The 20,736-nt window shown below is 41.4% G+C and overlaps 1 protein-coding gene across 1 annotated transcript in view; it reads right to left on the reverse strand.

Moving 5' to 3' along the window:
- The window catches only part of spg11 (SPG11 vesicle trafficking associated, spatacsin), a 123,415-nt gene that overhangs the window by 36,038 nt on the left and 66,641 nt on the right, over positions 1-20,736 (reverse strand). The window contains exons 21-27 of the mRNA XM_067971294.1: positions 18,185-18,350; positions 14,469-14,677; positions 12,577-12,685; positions 12,322-12,481; positions 8,092-8,358; positions 3,524-3,724; positions 1,628-1,735 (exon numbers count right to left, since the gene is read on the reverse strand). Coding sequence (XP_067827395.1) covers positions 1,628-1,735; positions 3,524-3,724; positions 8,092-8,358; positions 12,322-12,481; positions 12,577-12,685; positions 14,469-14,677; positions 18,185-18,350 — 1,220 coding nt within the window. The remainder of the gene's footprint in view (positions 1-1,627; positions 1,736-3,523; positions 3,725-8,091; positions 8,359-12,321; positions 12,482-12,576; positions 12,686-14,468; positions 14,678-18,184; positions 18,351-20,736) is intronic.

A 20,736-nucleotide genomic window follows, 5' to 3' on the forward strand; every position in this document is an offset into this window, starting at 1 on the left:
GTACTTGAAAGGAAAAAATTTGCAAGCCTACAAGAATAGGGCAGGGGAGTGGGACTAGCTAGATTGCTCTTGCATAGAGCTGGCACGGACACGATGGGCCGAATGGCCTCCTTCCATGCTGTAACCTATGATTCTATGAAAAGAATAACTTAGTTTTGTGGCATGCTGTCTCATTCAGATCATGTACTGCAAGTTTCAGTTCACAGGAGGTACAGGTAAACTTATGGAAACTGCCTTTTTGCTGGGGACATGAGCTAAATGCGAGGAGACAGACTGAATTGTAACACCGCCAACTCTTCTTGCTGTACAGACTTTTAACCTGCAACAATAATTTCACAATTTTCCATTAATGAAAATTTGCTCCCTTTTTTTTTGAGAGTTTAATTGTGTACCACCTAGGAAGTCACACATTTTGGTAATATAGCTTACTCAATTGCAGTACCATAAAGTACAGTTTTATGTCAAAGGCAACCAATGTCAACAAATGGGTCACAAGACTCCACGAAAAACAGCAAGTAACCAAATGTGTCCAATAAATTCAGGTTCCAGTTTTCCTATACATGGCTATTTGCAACTTTTGTATTTGAGTACAGTGAGCATCTGTTTTCTATTGTAGACCCGCCTCAAGTTTCAAGTAGACGTTGTAAGTGTATGTTTACATAAGTACACGCTGTTGGTGCAGTTGTGGTGGAAGTGGGGTGGAGAGAGAAAAAGGCATTACTGAACTGTGTTTTTAAAAAAAATACACAAGTTGTGCATTGTGCTCCCAAAAATGCAAGGCCCACGATCCGAGCAGATGCCCCAGGATATTGCTCACTGGTGCCCTGCAGCCCCGAGGTTGCTGGGGTTTGCAGGGTCAGTGGGAAGGCACTTGCACCATGATGGGTGTACCCCTGATCCATGTTGCTGGAAGCTCTGGCCTGGCCTAAGCCCCTCGGTCCACTTCAGACCTTCTAAGAGGCTGGTATGCCTCACCTCACTGGGCATACCAGCCTCTAGTATTATGCTGAGCCAGTTATGGGCTGGGGAAGCCAGAACTCCCAATGTAGGGAACTTTGCCCCTCTACCCCTCCTTGTAAGGAGTGGGAAGAGGTTTCGCCCTCTACAAGGCGGGTGGGAATTCCCAATTAATGTCAGAATCCAGCATTTCTGGGTTCTGGCCTTTCTCCGAGCCATTCCACCAGATTAATGGTTGGATTCCGGCAGAACAGCCGAGGGAATTCGGACCCCTTAAAGTTCTTTTAAGCTGGGTTGTGCATTCTGCAGTTTACAGGAGTACAGAATTCCCAAGTCTTTATAAATTGAAGGGATCGTACAGGAGACAGTAAAAATATTGGGAGAATATGCGATGGCTGCAGTTTTACTCCTAATATTTCCACTTTTGTGGAGGCTGGAGACTTATAGTCATAACAAAAGAGAGAAATATAGCTGTGCACTTTATGATTCTATCTGCTTCTGCCTGTGTTCTGATTGTATACTCTAAACTTTTAATTTTTCACCACCTACAGCCTATATGCAAGAAAGCATGGTTGCCCAGTCTCTGGTTTATTAAATCATGTGCTCAGTACTGTTCTAACACTATGTAAGATCACCCAGCTCAGAAAGATGATGAATTACAGAGACTCACAGACAGTAGGCATTTCTGGAATTCCTGAAGTTTCAACTTTGATTCTTGGTAATTTTTGTGTTCTGTGCACAGTTCGTACATCTCCAACATGTAGACCCAGGGGCAGTCCTTCAAAAGAAAAGCAAGATAAAGTGATGAAGGGGAAGAGCAGCCCATTTATTACTGTCAGTAATTTATAGCAGTGGGTATTAGGTTCAGCTACAAGTACACAATCTTATTTTTGCACAAAGGTGATGTACTCCTTCAATATTAGCACTGTAATTTTCTGGAGTGACTTCGGTTGATAATGCAGCAGACAGTCTGCAAAGTCGCAGAGATAAATGACCAGTTAATCTTTTTATTTTTTTGGTGGTATTAGTTTAGGGAGGAGCATTGGCCAAAGAACACTCTGCTCTTCAAATACTGCTCTGGGATCTTTTAATATTCACTCAAATGGGCAGACGGAATCCTGGTTTAGTGAGGACAGCACCTCCAAAAATGCAGTATCGCACTGCAATTGCTAGCCTAAATTCTGAACTCAAGTTTTGGTGTGGGGTTCGAACCCTTAGCTTTCTAACCCAGATGTGGGAGGGCTACCAACTGAGCCAAACTGACAAGGCCTGGGGGATAATTTTAACCTAACCAACCCGGTGGGAAACTGACAGGATCGGATTGACGTCAATGGAAAGTAAAACTGGGGGGGGTGGGGAGGGGGTGCGTAAAACGTGCAGCCAATCCGATACCGTGTTTAAAAACTTTCACATGGTGTAATGACAATACCATAAGGTGACAGGGTTTGGGTTTAAGTCCGGGTCCACCACATTATGGATTTGGTGGGACAGTGAGCAGACACCAAGGGGTGAAATTGGACTTTGGTGGGAGGAAAAAAAAACGAGCTGACGATTCGCTATCACCCTATTTGTGCTCCCACCGAAGACCAATTTCACCCCCTGGATGTTTCCTCACCAGGGTTAAAGAGCACGGGTCAGGTATTTTCAAACTTTTCTGCGTAGAAAATCGCCTGCAATATTGACACACTCTTGGGAGCCCTGTCCTGTTTTTGGAAAGACAATGTCAGCTACCCAAAGGAAAACAATGACATCCATGCTGAAAATGTTAGTGAACAGCAACAGAATGTGTGCTAGTAAGTCACCAATGCGGAAATCTGATTACCTTGGAAACCCCTTAAGGATGCTTGTACCAATCCCTATACATTTATGATGTGGGAGTGGGAAGATGGAAAATAAGCATCCGACCATTCACTCTTCTAGTGGCAATGGACGTATATTTAGGATGCCTGCCCATTCACCCTCAGTTGCAGTTCAGAAAAAATTGTCTCTAGATCCCTCTGTCTTATTTCCTCCCCCCCCGCTTTCAAAAGCCAACTGCAGACTTTTGTCTTCAACCATTGCAGCCCTGCCTCTCAACTCTATTCTACTTCTCTGTTACCTGCCCCTCAGTATCTATCTCATTTTCTGATCTGTAAAATGCACCAAGACATCTTTCCAAGTGCAAGCAGCTACAGCAGAAAGTGAGCATCAGCAGGCTACTGGAACACGGAGGGGGCATTATAACAGAGTCCAAAATCCTGCTCTCACCAGACATTCATACCTTTCTGCTGGGATCACTGAATAACAATCAGCATTGGGAACCCTGGCTGATTTTTGCCTTCCCTATCTCTGGGGCGGTGAAACCTGTAGCAACCAAACTGCTGCCCTTGCTGAAATTAGCCAGTTTTGGTGAGAGACCAAGAATTAAACTTGGGACTTTCCGGCTTTGTGCTGAATCAAGTAGTGCTTGACCCACCCGGTTATCAGGAGAGTCTAGTATTTGCTCTTTGTAATGGTTTGTCTGCACCCAACTTGTTCTAAACACTAGCTAAAAACGCCAAAAGCATTAAAAAAAACATACACTAACCTTCTGAAAAAGCTGAAATCCTCGGACAAGTTGTTTACTTTTTCTTCTTTCCAATAGCACCTTCCACATCAGTGACAGATCGTGGAGATCCCATTCGTGGTACTCTACCGAATCATTAATGTGCTTTGTAGCTTCCGAGATGGTTGCATCATCCGAAGACATAATAACCCAAACACAAAGACACTGAAGATCATCGGTTTCCTGTGAAAAGGAAAGCAATTACCCAATTACAAGACACCACAGCAGTAATTGCACAGACAGGGGTGAAGATTAAAGTAACTGTATCTGAAGTCCTTACCTCCACCAGTCTTTCCTTCCTCCTGCTACCTCCAGGCTTTTTAGACCCATGCTTGACGTCACCTAGTCTCTGCTTCCTGACTCACCTCTTTTTTCAACTTGATGATGGTCTGCAACTTGGTTTTTCACCTTAATGTCTCAACTTTTATTTATTTATTTTTAAAGTCCTCAGAAAATAGGTTAACATGCTATTAGAGGGAGAGATTTAAGGCTCATGAGCCTTTTTTTCTTTTGATTGAGAATATTCAATATACACTTTAAATGAAAAAAACTCTTTAGTTTCAAAGATTAGAAAATGTAGTCAATAGTAAAACCACATCTGCATTTTAGACGTTAGCTGATTGATTATGCCTGTCCCAATGAGAACTTGGCTCTATATAATTAGGATTTATAGACACAAGCACTTCCTTTATATGAAGAATCATAGAAAGGTTACAGCACGGAAGGAGGCCATTCCACCCATCGAATCCACACTGGCTCGATGCAAGAGCAATCCAGCTAGTCCCACTCCCTACCCTACCCCCATAGCCCTGCAAATGTTTTCCTTTCAAGTACTTATCCAGTTCCCTTTTGAAGGCCATGATTGAATCTGCCTCCACCACCCCCTCAGGCAGTGCATTACGGATCCTAACCACTCACTGTGTAAAAAAGTTTTTCTTCATGTTGCCTTTCGTTCTTTTGCCAATCACCTTAAATTTATGTCCTCTGGTCCTTGACCCTTCCACCAATGGGAACAGTTTCTCTATCTACTTTGTCTAGACCCTTCATGATTTTGAACACCTCGATTAAATCTCCTCACAGCCTTCTCTGCTCCAAGGAGAACAACCCCAGCTTCTCCAGTCTATGCACGTAGCTAAAGTCCCTCATCCCTGGAATCATTCTAGTAAATCTCTTCTGCACCCTCTCTAAGGCCTTCACATCTTTCCTGAAGTATGGTGCCCAGAACTGGACAATATTCCAGTCGTGACCGAACCAGTGTTTTATAAAGGTTCATCATGACTTCCATACTTTTGTACTCTATGCCTCAATTTTTAAAGCCCAGGATCCCGTATGCTTTTTTAACTGCTTTCTCAACCTGCCCTGCCACCTTAAACAATTTGTGCACATATACCCCCAGATCTCTCTATTCCTGTACCCCTTTTAGAGTTTGTACCCTCTAGCTTATATGCCTCTCCTCTTTCTATCTACCGAAATGTATTACTTCGGATTTTTCTGTGTTAAATTTCATCTGCCACCTGTCCAACCATGCCACCAGCCTGTCTATATGCTCTTGAAGTCTATCACTATCCTCCTCACTGTTCACTACACTGCCAAGTTTTGTGTCATCTGCAAATTTTGAAATTGTGCCCAAGTCATTAATATATATCAAGAAAAGCAGTGGTCCCAGCACCAACCCCTGGGGAACACCACTGTATATGTCCCTCTAATCCAAAAAACAACCATTCACCACAACTCTGTTTCCTGTTCCTTAGCCAATTCTATATCCATGTTGCTACTGCCCCCTTTATTCCATGGGCCGCAATTTTGATAAGCCTACCATGTAGCACTTTATCAAACGTCTTTTGAAAGTCCATATACACATCAACTGCATTGCCCTCATCTACCCTCTCTGTTACCCCATCAAAAAACTCAATCAAGTTAGTTAAACACGATTTGCCTTTAACAAGTCCATGCTGGCTTTCCCAAATCAATCCACCCTCATCCAAGGGACTGTTGATTCTGTCCCGGATCATCATTTCTAAAAGTTTCCCCACCACTGAGGTTAAACTGACTGGCCTATAGTTGCTGGGTTTATCTTTACACCCTTTTTTAAACAGGGTGTAACGTTTGCAATTCTCCAGTCCTCTGGCACTACCCCTGTATCCACGGATGTTTGGAAGATTATGGCCAGTACCTCCGCAATTTCCATCCCTACTTCCCTTAGCAACCTAGGATTCATCCCATCCGGCCCGGGTGACTTATCTACTTTAAGTACAGCTAGCCTTTCTAGTACCTCCTTTATCAATTTTTAGCCCATTCAGTATTTCAACTATATCTTCCTTTACTGAGACTCTGGCAGCATCTTCTTCCTTGGTAAAGACAGAAGCAAAGTACTCATTTAATACCTCAGCCATGCCCTCTGCCTCCATAAGATGATCTTTTTGGTCCCTAATCGGCCCCACCACTTCTCATTACCCATTTACATGCGTTACATGCCTGTAGAAGACTTTTGGATTCCCTTTATATGTTGGCCGCCAGTCTATTCTCATCCTCTCTCTCTGCCTTATTTCCTTTTTCATTTCCCCTCTGAACTTTCTATATTCTGCCTGGTTCTCACTTGTGTTATCAACCTGGCATCTGTCATACGACCCTTTTTTCCGATTCATCTTACTCTCTATCTCTTTTGTCATCCAGAGAGCTCTGGCTTTAATTGCCCTACCTTTCTGTCTCGTGGGAATGTGCCTAGACTATACCCAAACCATCTCCTCTTTAAAGGCCGCCCACTGTTGAATTACGGTTTTGCCCGTCAACCTTTGATTAAAGTTTACCCGGGCCAGATCTGTTCTGGTCAAGATCAGTTCAGAGCAATTGTTAGCAATTTAAATAATTTAGTGCATACATTTGACTTGAGAACAAACTCACTGACTCACCTGCATACCATATGTAGTTACGTTTCTTCAGCATAGTGACAATAAATCTAAAATGAATAAGAATTCCGAGTTGATATTAAAATGTTCTACCTTGAATAAGATACCCTGCCACCTGGGAGGAATTTCAGGTAATTTATATGAAGATGTTGCTATTAAATTAAATTTAGCTCTCAAAAGGAGGCAAATTAGACTGATTGAAGCTTCTGCCAGGATGGTTTTCTCGCATACCACATCAGTTTTGAGACAATGAGGGTTGTTAACACATTACAGAGAACAAAATGGGTGTCTTGTTGGAATGACTTCACTCATATGAGCCCAGCAGGATTAGCTGCCAGGGAAGCCTGTACCTAGGACAGCAGTAGCTAGATTTATTTGCAGTGTAACTGGCCAATTCCTGGACACTGAGAGCTGGGAGACAGTGAGAGGTCAAGTTTTTTGGCTTCCTGGTTGGAAATTAAAGAGTTAACAGTAATCTGGAATGGAAGTCAAACATAGGGCAGTTTAGCATAATTTAGTTTCAAAATTTGCCAAGTGAGAGTAGCCGGCTAGCAGAGATAGTGTGGTGTACTTTGTTATTTTCTACGTTATGAGGAGCTTTAGGAAATTGATTAAAATTCACTGGAAACTACATTCTGTTCATTCTTATATTATGTGTAAATAATAAACCAGTTTGTTGGTTTATAATTGGCCTCATTTCACTAGTTTATCAGTCTGCCTTCTGGAAGAAGGGAGAAACATCCAAGGGGGAGCAGATGTAAGATTACAGTATCCAGCTCAAACAATAAGGGGTTTCATGGTTACAACTCAGGGTCATGTTATTGTATGACTATATATTAGACAATAGAGCTAACTCCTGATCATAAGGGATGTGTGGTCTATTTATGGAATGTACTAATTCCAAAAGAATATCTAATGCAGACCCAAATAAATATATTTTAAACCATTTAATCAGGTAGTTGACATTGTCCCTTTTTATATTCAAGGCATTCTGCGAAGGTCTAGTTCATTGCTACCTACTTCTCTGTGGGAGAATACAATGTTAGAAATGGTTAACCTTCAGGTGAAAGGGTAAAACCGAAGCTAATTATTGAAACTCCCCAAATTTGATCAATGTTCAGGTCAACGAGTTTGACTAAACCCCCTTAGCAATTAGAAAAAGGTTTTGAATACAGTTAAATCCTGGCATACCTGTAACAGTTTGCCAAGAAGTCTACGCCTGCATTAAGGTTATACATCACCTGGGTTGAATCTAATGAGATTATTATATTCGAATGCTTTGCTATTATCAATGCTACATAGGATTTACAGCACAGAAACAGGCCATTCAGCCCAACTGGTCTATGCTGGTGTTTGTGCTCCACACGAGCCTCCTCCCACCTTACTTCATCTAACCCTATCAGCATATCCTTCTATTCCTTTCTCCCTCTTTTGTTTATCTAGCTTCCCCTTAAATGTATCTATGCTATTCGCCTCAATGTGGTAGCAAGTTCCACATTCTAACCACTCTCTGGGTAAAGCAGCTTCCCGTGAATTCCTCATTGGATTTATTAGTGACTATCTTATATTTAAGGCCCCTTATTTATATTGTGTTCAAAATTTGGATTCTTGCACCGATCGTATTACTGACATTCAGGGTCCCACCTGAAAACACGCAGCCAGGATACTCAACACGGGTGCGTGCTGTCGCACTGCCTCACTCAAAAGATAACGCCAAGGTTTTGGCTTCTCCTGGCACCAATAGAGAACTTGAAAAAGATCCACTGGAGTCTCTCTCTTCTTGTTGGATTCCATCTTATTCATATCAGTACAGCTTGCTGGCTTTTCTTGAGAGGCAAACTGCAAGTTTTGAAAAGCTAGTGTCAGGTGATCCTGAAGAATGGGACTGAAGTCTTTTAGCAGTGCCTTCACCTGTTGAAAAGGACCAGATGGCAACGTAAGGGCAAGGTTGCTATTTAAACACAACTAAGTAGATATATTTGGAGTGCTTACTTTGTTTCTTTCTAACAATTCAAGGCACTTAAAGCAATTTACCTGTCTGCTGTATGCTATAAAAATGGTCAGGGCCAATGGATAACTGGGCCCAATTAGACCCCAATTTTCTATTTGTTCCTAAAAAGGTCAGTCAAAAAGTTACTTTTCCGACGAGGAGGTAGAGGTAGATTGATCGATCCAGTGTAACAGGCTTATGGATAATAACGCAGCACAGTAGATACTCTGACAGCAATTCTGGGCCAAAATTTATCAATTTTTTTTTTTTACAAAGTGAGCTGTAGGAAGCTAACTAATCCTGATCGCTGATGAAATTTATGACCACTAAGAAATTCAAAATGTATGACCCACAACTATTTCTAACCAGCTATTTTGGATATTTGCCAATTTTTTTCTCCCCCGCCCCCCCCATCGAGTGCCTCAACTTTTATTGGAGTACATAGAATCAGACATTTACAGCACATGTCTGTGCTGGCCAAAAAAGAGCTATCCAGCCTAATCCCATTTTCCAGCTCCTGGTCTGTAGCCTTGAAGGTTCCCGCACTTCAAGTGCATATCCAAGTATTTTTTTAAAATGGGATGAGGGTTTCTGCCTCTACCACCCTTTCAGGCAATGAGTTCCAGATTCCCCACCACCCTCGGTGAAAAAAATTCTCCTCAGCTCCCCTCTAAATCCTTCTACCAATTGCTTTAAATCTATGCCCCCTGGTTATTGACCTCTCTGCTAAGGGAAATAGGTCCTCCTTATCCACTCTGTCTAGGCTCCTCAATTTTACACACCTCAATTAAATCTCCCCTCAGCCTCCTCTGTTCCAAAGAAAACAACTCCAGCCTATCCCATCTTTCCTCCTGGCTAAAATTCTCCAGTCCTGGCAACATCCTCGTAAATCTCTTATGTGATTACACTAGAGAGGGTACATCTTTCCTGTAATGTGGTGACCAGAACTGTACGCAGTACTCAAGCTGTAGCCTAACTAGTGTTTTATGCAGTTCTAGCATAACCTCCCTGCTCTTATATTCTATGCCTCAGCTAATAAAGGAAAGTATCCCCTATGCTTTAACCACCTTATCTACCTTCAGGGATCTGTGGACATGCACTCCAAGGTCCCCCTACACCTCAGTATCCTCTGGCTTCCAAGGTCATCTAGAGCCGCGGTGGGGGCGGTGGAAAAAAAAGAGATGAATCCTAGACCTCAGTGACAGTCCGATCCCTCCAGGTTCTATTAGTGAGTCAGGCTGGCTGGTCGATTAAGAATAGGAGAAAGCAAGGACTGACCAAGTGTTTTTCCACCAGGAAAGAAGGGGAGGGGGGATACAAAAAAAGGCAAAGACATTGAAGTCAATTTTCTTCCATATCTCAGTGTCTGGCTCTAAAATGGTTTTAGCAGAGACATGGAAGCATGCTGTCCGGTTGTCTAAGTTGCGATGTAGAGTAACTTGCGATTTGGGGGTGGTGGGAGGAAAAAAAAGGAAAATGGTCAAATAAATAGCAGAGCGATTAATCCTCCAGCCTTACAACCCTCCGAGATCTCTGCACTTCTCCAATTCTGGCCTCTTGCGCATTCCCGATTTTAATCGCTCCACCATGCCTTCAGCCTCCTAGGCCCTAAGCTCTGGAATTCCCTCCCTGAACCTCTCGCCTCTCTACCTCCATTAAGATGCTCCTTAAAACCTACCTCTTTGACCAAGGGTCACCTGTCCTAATATCTCCTTATGTGGCTCGGTATCAAATTTCATTTGATAACGTTCCTGTAAAGCACCTTGGGATGTTTTACTACGTTCCTTTCTGGCTCAAAAACACAAAAGGAAAAGCGGCCCAACCATAGCTAACAAAAGAAATTAAGGATAGTATTAGATCCGAAGAGGAGTCATATAAAGTTGCCAGAAAAAGTAGCAAGCCTGAGGATTGGGAGCAGTTTAGAATTCAGCAAAAAAGGACCAAGAGATTGATTAAGAGGGGAAAAAGAGTATGAGAGTAAACTTACAAGGAACATAAGAGGACTGTAAAAGCTTCTACAAGTATGTAAAAAGAAACAGATTAGTGAAGACGAATGTAGGTCCCTTACAGTCAGAAACAGGAGAATTTATAATGGGGAACAGGGAAATGGCAGAGCAATTAAACAAATACTTTGGTTCTGTCTTCACAGAAGAGGACACAAATAACTTCCCAGAAATGCTAAGGAACCAAGGGACTAGTGAGAAGGAGGAATTAAAGGAAATTAGTATTAGTAAAACTATAATGCTGGAGAAATTAATGGGACTGAAAGCCAATAAATCCCCAGGGCCTGATAATCTGCATCCCAGAGTACTAAAAAGGTAGCCATGGAAATAGTGGATGCATTAAGTTGTCATCTGCCAAAATTCTATAGATTATGGAACAGTTCCTGTAGATTGGAGGATGGCAAATGTAACCTCACTATTTAAAAAAAGGGAGAGAAAACAGGGAACTACAGACCGGTTAGCCTAACATCAGTAGTAGGGAAAATGCTAGAGTCTATTATAAAGGATATGATAACAGGACATTTAGAAAGTATCAGCGGGATTAGACAAAGTCAACATGGATTTATGAAAGGGAAAATCATGTTTGACAAACCTTCTGGAGTTTTTTTTTGAGTATGTAACTGGTAGAACAGATGAGGGAGAACCAGTGGATATGGTTTATTTGGATTTTCAGAAGGCCTTTGATAAAGTCCCACATAAGAGGTTAGTGTGCAAAATTAAAGCACATGGGATTGGTGGTAATATACTGGCATGGATTGAAACTTGGTTAACAGACAGGAAACAGAGAGTAGGAATAAATGGGTCTTTTTCAGGGTAGCAGGCAGAGACTAGCGGGGTTCCGCAGGGATCAGTGCTTGGGCCCCAGCTATTCACAATATATATCAATGAGTGGGATGAGGGAACCAAATGTTATACTTCCAAGTTTGCTGACAACACAAAACTAGATGGGATCGTGAGTTGTGAGGAGGATGCAAAGAGGCTTCAAGGCGATTTAGATAAGTTGAGTGAGTGGGCAAATACATGGCAGATGCAGTATAATGTGGATGAATGTGAAGTTATCCACTTTGGAAGGAAAAACAGAAAGGCAGAGTATTATTTAAATGGTGATAGATTGGGGAATGTTGATGTACAAAAGGGACCTGGGTGTCATTGTACACCAGTCTCTGAAAGCAAATATGCAGGTGCAGCAAGCAGTTAGGAAGGCAAATGGTATGTTGGCCTTCATTGCAAGAGGATTTGAGTATAGGAGCAAGGATGTCTTACTGCAGTTATACAGGGCCTTGCTGAGACCACACCTGGAATATTGTGTGCAGTTTTGGTCTCCTTACCTAAGGATATACTTGCCATAGAGAGAGTGCAGCAAAGGTTCACCAGACTGATTCCTGGGATGGCAGGACTGTCGTATGAGGAGAGATTGGGTCGACTCGGCCTGTATTCACTCAAGTTTAGAAGAATGAGAGGGGATCTCATTGAAACATAAAATTGTGACAGGGCTAGACAGACTGGATGCAGGGAGGATGTTTCCCCTGGCTGGGGTTCCAAAATGAGGGGGGGGGGGTCACAGTCTCAGGATACGGGGTAGGATATTTAGGACTGAGATGAGGAGAAATTTCTTCACTCAGAGGGTGGTGAACCTGTGGAATTCTCTACCACAGAAGGATGTGGAGGCCAAGTCACTGAATATATTTAAGATGGGGGTAGATAGATTTCTAGACACATGGGGAGAGAGCAGGAATATGGTTTTGAGATAGAGTATCAGCCATGATCGTATTGAATGGTGGAGCAGGCTCAAAGGGCTGAATGGCCTATTCCTGCTCCTATTTTCTATGTTTCTACATAAATGCAAATTGTTGTTGTAGTAAATCGCTAAGAACATGTTACCTCATCTGGTTGGTAGTTGTGAATCTGAGCAAAGACCACAAACTGCAGCCACTCATCCTCTCGAGCACATTCCTGAAGGTAGGCCATGCTAAGGGTGATGCCATGAAGCCTGCAGAATTGGGCCATCAGTGACCACTCCTGGCCAGCTTCCAAAGATGCCCTGTGGTTTAATAAGTTCATTGTTTTTTTATTCTGGTGAAGCTACAGCATTTTGAAACAAAAAAATGCCTAGTAAATATTGGACTTTTTTGTTACCTGTTTATATTTCTGATTTGCAAGTTCTCCCAAGTGGCATTTTCTAAATGGGTTAACAATTCCTCTGCTGTTGAACCATTAAATTCAACTAAGTTCTGAAGCTTTTCAGCTGAGGAAGAAACAATGTGGCATCAAAGGTCATATTTTAAACATCTTTAAATATATCACTGTGCTGACTAATGAACATGGAAAATTGTTTCAGTGACTGACAGTACATTTGTAAAACAAATATCGCAATGTGAAAGAGAGTTCCAAAGGGCAGGTTATTCAGTAAGTGCCATGTTATTAATAGGCACAAATATCAAAAACAGCTGTAGTATCCTAGGTTAGACTGCTAAAAAAATCTTAAAAAAAACAAAAGCCTGAAATTAAATGCCAGTGAACTGTAAAATGTTAGGGGACATTCCATTGTTGCTATTCCAACCACCGCCAACAGCATTTAACTGGTGCAGTTCTTGACTTAATGGAGGCCAATTTTCATGGCCGCTGTCGGACGGGAACAGGACGGTAGCTCTCCAAAAATTAAAATGCTCAACTTACTGCCCAGTTTCTGCTCCCGATCCTCCCGCCGCCATAGAAAAGAGCAGCCAGAGCGCTCTCCTGTTTCAGGCAACAGCTTACTGCAAATCTAATATACAAATCAGAGTCCTACCCTATAATGTAGGATTCTCTGCCTATTGCTACTAGATGTAGAGCAGTCTAACCCTAAAAAGGGAACGATGCAGGCCGCTCAAAAATCATGGCAAAACACGTGTGGGCACTGAATGCTCCTCCTGGTTCCATATAAATCTCCACCCCGCACCCCCACGACCCATTTTAAGTCTGAACTTTCGACTTTGCTCCGTGGAGGAGCCGCTGGATTTCTCCTCCTCCTCCTCCTCACCGGCAGGATGCGCTGGTTCAGCACTAGCAGCTATTATGCAGAGGAGGTCCGGCCATCAGAATGGCTTGAGCTTCTTGCCGAGGACACCAGGTGGGTTTTGTAATTGCACTGCCCGCCTGATGTCAGCCCAAAATGAAAATCAACTCCAACATCTCAACATTCCAACTTTCCCTGACCTGGTGCACGTCTCTGCTACCTTCCCCATGCCAACCCTGCTCAAGATGGCAGGTGATCTGTTTTCAGACATCTTCCAGTGCCATGTGGGACACGATGGTTAAGAAGTGCGCAAGAATAGCTAGATACTTTTACTCTCCAGTGTTGCTCATCTCCCCATGTACAGTGCCTGGTCTTGTGCCATTTGACAGTTCAGCAGTGATCAGACATTTCCCATATGGTGAACCATGTAGCACAAAGCAATCAGCCACCACTGCATCAAGTGCCAGGCTGCTTGAACTCAAAACGTGTTCCACTGATTAAGACAGAAAATTTGTGTTTAACAGGTATGAACAGTAAGTAACTGCTGCCTTTAACTTTCTTCTTTTTTTATTCAAACCCTAAATCTAAAAAGATAGTGTGCAAATGGTGTCCAGATCATACACCATTCACCTTTTCTAGATTCTGCTGCACCTTAAATAGCAATATGTGTACTTTAAATCTACGTCAGCATTACAAGCACAAATAATATAGCATAAATCTTAATCAGTCAATTTATTCCAATTGTCCATGAACAAACAGTGCATCGCTTCCAGCTGGAAGACAATTGCCTCAAGGTCTAAATTCAATGCAAGGTAAACAGTTGTTCTGCTGCCTAGACCCATATATTAAATCAATTTTGTTTCTAACTTTTAAAATTTCATCTATGCAAGCTGCACAAAGAAAAGGAATGTACTACATTCTTACAATACACCACCTTCAATTGTGACCACAAAATAACAAAATATTTGCATTAACTGGCAACATACGATTCAAGATGGGAGATTGTACATCAAAAGGAATATAACATAATTACCCAAGTTGTTGTGTAACGAACTGTGTTCAGACTCTTCTGCGTTTCTGCACCAATATTTCAAAATGGCATCTGCAACTTTTAGATCAATTCGGAGTTTAAAGCTGGCAACACCAAGTAACTCAAGAAAGGCAACACATGCTGCAGCAACAGGGGGTGCAGTGAAGTGGGCTAACCCTAGGGTGTATGCCTCAATGCTCGCTTGCTGAATCCTAAAACAGGACAGAGGAAGAAATGAGATTTCCAACCATCAGAGAAATGGCATGTTCACAGAATATCAAACACCTAGCTTGAAGTACAAAAAAAATACCAATTTCATACAACTTTTCCAGGTATAGACACTTTAAATTTTCATAACTGTATTAAATAATCTCCAATGGCACTGCAAAAATAGAGTTCCATTGTTAGAAAGAAAATAAACAAATTTATTAATTTTCCCACCACAAATATCCAACTTGCTGGATAATTATTTTGCACATCATTCATCACATGGGGAGCAAGATATTTTTTTGTTTTTTAAAAAAAATGAAGTCCTAAATTAACTTCTCCGTTACATAAAAAAAACTTCAACTTTAACCAAGCGATCTAGTCCTAAAGAGCAATAATGCCCTTTGGTAAAGAGGAGCTGGAATGAGGTACTGGAGAGTTTCAATGGTTACAGAGGGACAGTTGTTATGCGAGACAGAAATAAACAAATTGAAGATGGACAGATATACACACCAATGTTACTTGTTAAAAGTGTTTTTTTTCATTTTGTTAAAAGCCCAAGAATAGTTGAGACTGGAAACATTATTGGAAGAAAAACTTGTATACAGTAGCCTATCACGTCTCTCTAAGACCTCTGTGTTTCACATGCAATGAATTACTTAATTGTTGTTACGTAGGTGAATGTGGCAGCCTTTGCCTGCACTGCACGATCCCACAATCAGCAACGAGATGTATGATTCGTTCATCTGTTTCTGGTGGCATTGGTTTGAGGGAAGAAATGTGGACCTGGAAGAATTCTCTACTCTTCTTCGAATATTGTCATAGGATCTTTAACGTCCACCTGAATCACTGGCTGAGCAGGCCTCCGTTCAATATTTCATCTGAAGGAGAGCACCACTGGTGACGCAGAACTTCTTCAATTCTGCACTGGAATTTCAGCTTACATCATGTGCTCGAGAACTGGAATTGGGTTGGAATTCACAACCTTCTGACTCAAAGGCGGTTGGACTTTGAAGATATAACTGTTTACATATATTATGGATATTGACTTTCAGAATAAAGATTGGTAAGAATGGCTCACGAGAAACTGAGCTAAAATGAAAGCTCACTGTGTCAAAGATGAAGTCCCAAATGGGATTATTGATTGGCTAGATAATAGGAAACAAAGTGTATTTATTGATGGTCATAGTTCCATTTGGGAAAGAGTGCAAGTGGTGTTAGCCCCTGCTGTTCACAACACAGAATCATAGAATGATACAGCACAGGAGGCCATTCGGTCCATGGTGCCTGTACCGGCTCTTTGGAAGAGCTATCCAATTAGTCACACTCCCCTGCTCTTTCCCCATAGTCCTGCAAATTTTTCCCCTTCAAGTATTTATCCAATTCCCTTTTGAAGGTTGCTGTTGAATCTGCTTCCACCACCCTTTCAAGTAGTGCATTCCAGATCATAACTCGCTGCGTAATTTTTTTCCCTCATGTCTAATAATAAATCACTACAAAGGGTATTGTAAGTAGGGCAAGCCACTGTAATAAAGTGGTTCTCATGATAAAGACTATGATTCAAAGAGATTTACAGACACAGAGGTGAATGGTGAACATTTAAAAATGTAAGACAATTAAAGATTGTTGCTCAAAAATCGTAAATGGGATTGCATAATGACTGGATGGCTCTATCAGTAAATAGCATGCAACAGGAGAAAGATTAGCTGACCAAAGCATTGTCACCTTGTGTGCCATAGAAAACACGCTATCTGAGTGCATTTCACATCAGATCCGTGAAGTGCAAGTGGGAGGAAGTGGTTTTGAAATTCAAGGCATGTGTGAAACCTGACTCAGTGTAAAAAAAACATAAAAAGCAAAATACAGCAAATATTGGAAATATGTCCAACTTTGATCATTTATATTTAAAAAAAAGCTGTTTAATATGATTCAGCATTGCAATGAAGCTTAAGTTAATAAGCTTCAAAAAGACCAGAGAAGCTAATAACCTTTTCATTTTGGGGCAAGGAATTGGAAGGGTACATAGCCAAGTTTCTTTTTTAAAAAAGTGGAGAACTTTGTGTGGGAACATTAAAAAATTTATGGGTAGTATAAGGAAATCAAAACTAATTGTAAACTTAAGTAGTAACTACTTTTTCATTTGTTAACCTGAGGAATAGACAGTCATCCAGCAGAGTGAACAATGATCAGTTAAAAATATTTTTAAAAATGGACCCACAAATATGTATAATCTGAAAACTATGGCAGATTAATTTTTACCGTTTCTTTTAATAAGCTGCTCTGTTTACAATCAGGAATTCCTTTGATTTGAAAATATTAGGAGACAAATTGCTAACTGTCCATAAATTATCTTTTCACTTGTATGTCACAACAAGTTCCATTTATACAGCACCTTTAACATAGTAAAATGTCCCAAGGCACTTCACAGGAGCATTATCAAACATGGAGTTGGAGGCTAGGACCGAAGACAATGGCTTCGGTCTCCCCAATACTTAATTGGAGGAAATTTCTGCTCATCCAATGCTGGATGTCGGACAAGCAGCATGACAAATTAGATACAGTGGAGGGGCCAAGAGAGGTGGTGGTGAGGTAGAGCTGGGTGTCGGCAGCGTACATATGGAACCTGACATTGTGTTTTTGGCTGATGTCAAATACTGCATAAATTCTTTATTACATCTTGTTAATCACCAGCAATTAAAATAGCCAAGAGGAGTGAAATGGAAATACCCTCGACAGGTATCTGATTGTTCCAGAAAATCAAACTGAATCTATGTCGCTAAATGCTGTACTATACAGATATTATATCAGGAACGAAAGTGTAAACAAGAAAATGTCATCCGAACACTTGACTGACTATAAAAGTGTACTGATAATTTTTGGTTAGTTGGTAGTTGAACTGAAACTCACACCACTCCCAAGTTTGATTTTTCTTTTGAGTATAGACTTGATTAACCTAATGCTCTCCTGGCCGGCCTCCCATCTTCCACCCTCCATAAACTTGAGCTCAACCAAAGCTCTGCTGCCAGTATCCTAACTTGCACCAAGTCCCATTCACCCATCACCCGTGGTTGTTGACCTATATTGGCTCCTGGGTCCCGCAACACCTCGATTTTAAAATTCTCATCCATGTTTTCAAATGGCCTCGCCCCTCCCTATCTCTGGAACCTTCTCCAGCCCTACAACCCTCCAAGATCTCTAGTGCTCCTCCAATCCTGGCCTCTTGTGCATTCCCGATTTTCATCGCTTCACCACTGGCGGCCGTGCCTTCAGCTGTCTAGGCCCTCGGCTCTGGAATTCCTTCCCTAAACTTTCCGCCTCTCTCCTCCTTTAAGACGCTCCTTAAAACTTACCTCTTTCTGTCCCAATGCCTCTGTGTGGCTTGGTGTCAAATTTTATTTGATAACGCTCCCGTGAAGCGCCTCGGGACATTTTACTATGTTAAAGGCGTTCTATAATTGCCAATTATTGTTATATTATACTATTTCCATAATTCCTTTTCCCGTCATACTTACAACTGCTTGGGAGAGCTGCTCTTTGCCAGCTGCTGAACCAGAAAAGTTGCGAAAGCATACGATGGCCGCCCGTGACGTAGGTAGTAGGAAAAATCTAGCCGTTCAGTTATGGCATACTTGTTCACCAAATCAGGGCAAGAAAAATGAGGCAAATCATTCGATAAGTCTGTGGACAGAATGCACGAATTTTGTTAGAAAGGCTTACATTTTTCAATTTCTTGTATCTGACAGCTCACAGAACAGAAAATTGTCAATTTAATATTACTAGTGGAAAAAGGAAAGACGGGTTTGTGGAATTCACTGCAGAAGCTGCTCACCATAAAGGCCCAAAAGGTGTTTGACTACACATTTCAACTAGGAGTGCCACTTTAAATAAAAGCTGTATAAAATGCTCTAACAGCATTTCTTTCACGGGGCCAAGAATAGGATGCTGCCAAATCCTTACAAGCCAAGATTGGTCAATTACAAAGCTTAAGAGATTCTCTGAGCTTTTCGTACTGATAAAGCAACAAGATCCTTTTGCATTATTCCATTTATTTTAAATTTTTAAAAAAACCATCCAAATCAGAAGAACAAATTAGTACAGTTATGCTTCGGATATATTTTTCTCATTAACCTCTGGCAGCATAAATTTTTCTTTGCTTTAATATGGAATTAAAATTATTCCACTCACATTTGTGCAGCTACTCTGTATTCTGCTCAGTCCAAGAACAGAATGGGACTACAGTGGAAAAAAGGAGCTGTAGTCAAATATGTTCTTCATTAAATAACAGCCAAGATTATGAAAGTTTTACTAAGTGAGAGAAGAGACTGCTGAAGCCTGAAACCAGTGATGGTGTGTAGTTTTCTAAATGCACAGGCAGGTTTGGCTTTTGTACAACTGCACAAGATCCCAGAGCACAAAACAAGACAGAAATTCTCCCACAGCCATCCATTTTTCTTAAGAGCATTAACCTTAAAAGAAAACAATTCAATTGCCTTTTTGCCACCCTCCTTTTCTCTTTTTACATTTCACAACTACTTCTTTAATGATGACTGGGCTTTAGATATTGCCACTTTTCTCTTACATCAAATCGTCTGAGGCACCCTTATCCTCAAATACCTCTACAGGGTCAAGGTCACATCTCACTATCACTACCCTTTTAAAAAAAAAATAAACCCATTAGCAAGAACTGTATTGCGTTGCCTGTAAATTTAAATCAAAGTACTCTGCAACTTTGGCCCCGGTACAACGGAGGAAAACTGGCTAAGAGAAGTTACTGAAGGAATTTGAATTATTACACAGTTGTGAAATGTAATGTTGAAAGTATACTTGGGGTTTCAACTGTTTATTCACCCCCCTTATCCTTTTTTTCCCCCTGAATGCAGTGATTCATGTTAGGTGTGGTTAAACACCAGCGCCCCCTTGGAACTTAATCCAACTAGTTACCCCTTATAGGAGAACTGGGATTGCAGGCTGTTCAACCACAGGGGTCATCAGAATGAAGATGCCCTCATCAGGCATCCAAATGTGCATTTCCAAAAAGGGGGGCTGGGGGAATGTCAATGAATGGTGATGAGGAGTGGGACTTTGCCTGATTTCTTCTCTTTCCCCGCCCCCCCAAACTACTCTAGTCCAGGGTCATTGCATCACCCACCCCCTCCTACTGGCTGAAATCAGTTAACTCGGTACAGACCGGTGATTAACTTGGGTGCTTTCTCGTCTGTGTAACTCATTACCACATAACCAAGTGCATTTATCAACCGAGACAAGGAAGTCACTGATAAAAGTTTTGAGTGCGCCAACAAGATCATGATCATTTGGTTCTGCAACTCCAGTGTCAAATTATGAGCCAGCATTAAATAAAAATGTATAAGTATACATTCTAAAAAAATCAGAAAAACAAAGGTAAGCAATGTTTGCAATGGTTTATTTTTTTTAAAAATACTAGAACAGAAGAAATATTTTACATCAGATTCATTCCGAATGCATTTTCTTTTTGTAAGTTGTCGCTCCTTCTCCTTCCTGATGTCTTTGATTTATCCTGGATACAGTTCCATGGGTAATGGGCATCCTTTGCTACTTGGCCTTAGTTATCAATCACCGTATGCACTTAGGTAGTGAGTGTTGGCAGGTTAGTCAATTGTGAAACGCCACAGCCAAACCTGATCCTGTCCTTGACGAATGCTGACACACCATGCATACTTCCCAGGAGCAGCCCTGGAGAGCAATCAGGAGTGGCAACAGTGGTCGATTTTCCTTTCCCCAGTTCAGGTAGCCGAGTCCAATATCAGTGTCACAAATGAGGCTGACATTAGTTGACTCAGCACAAACTAAGAATTGAGCTTTGGATCCTCTGGTTGTGCATGGCTCAGCTAAATGGTGCCTTTGCCAGGTGAGCCACTGGGAGCCCTCGCTATTAGTCTTCAATATTTACATTACATTTATGATTTGCATTGTAATAAACTTTTGTACTTATTGTTTAAACTAAATTGTAATGATGGTGCAACTCCTGGTTTAAAGTTGGACAGGCAAGATCCACTATTCAGGTGTATCAAAGAACATTAGTTGG

The sequence above is a fragment of the Heptranchias perlo genome, chromosome 34 (assembly GCF_035084215.1).
Source record: "Heptranchias perlo isolate sHepPer1 chromosome 34, sHepPer1.hap1, whole genome shotgun sequence".
NCBI lineage: Eukaryota > Metazoa > Chordata > Chondrichthyes > Hexanchiformes > Hexanchidae > Heptranchias > Heptranchias perlo.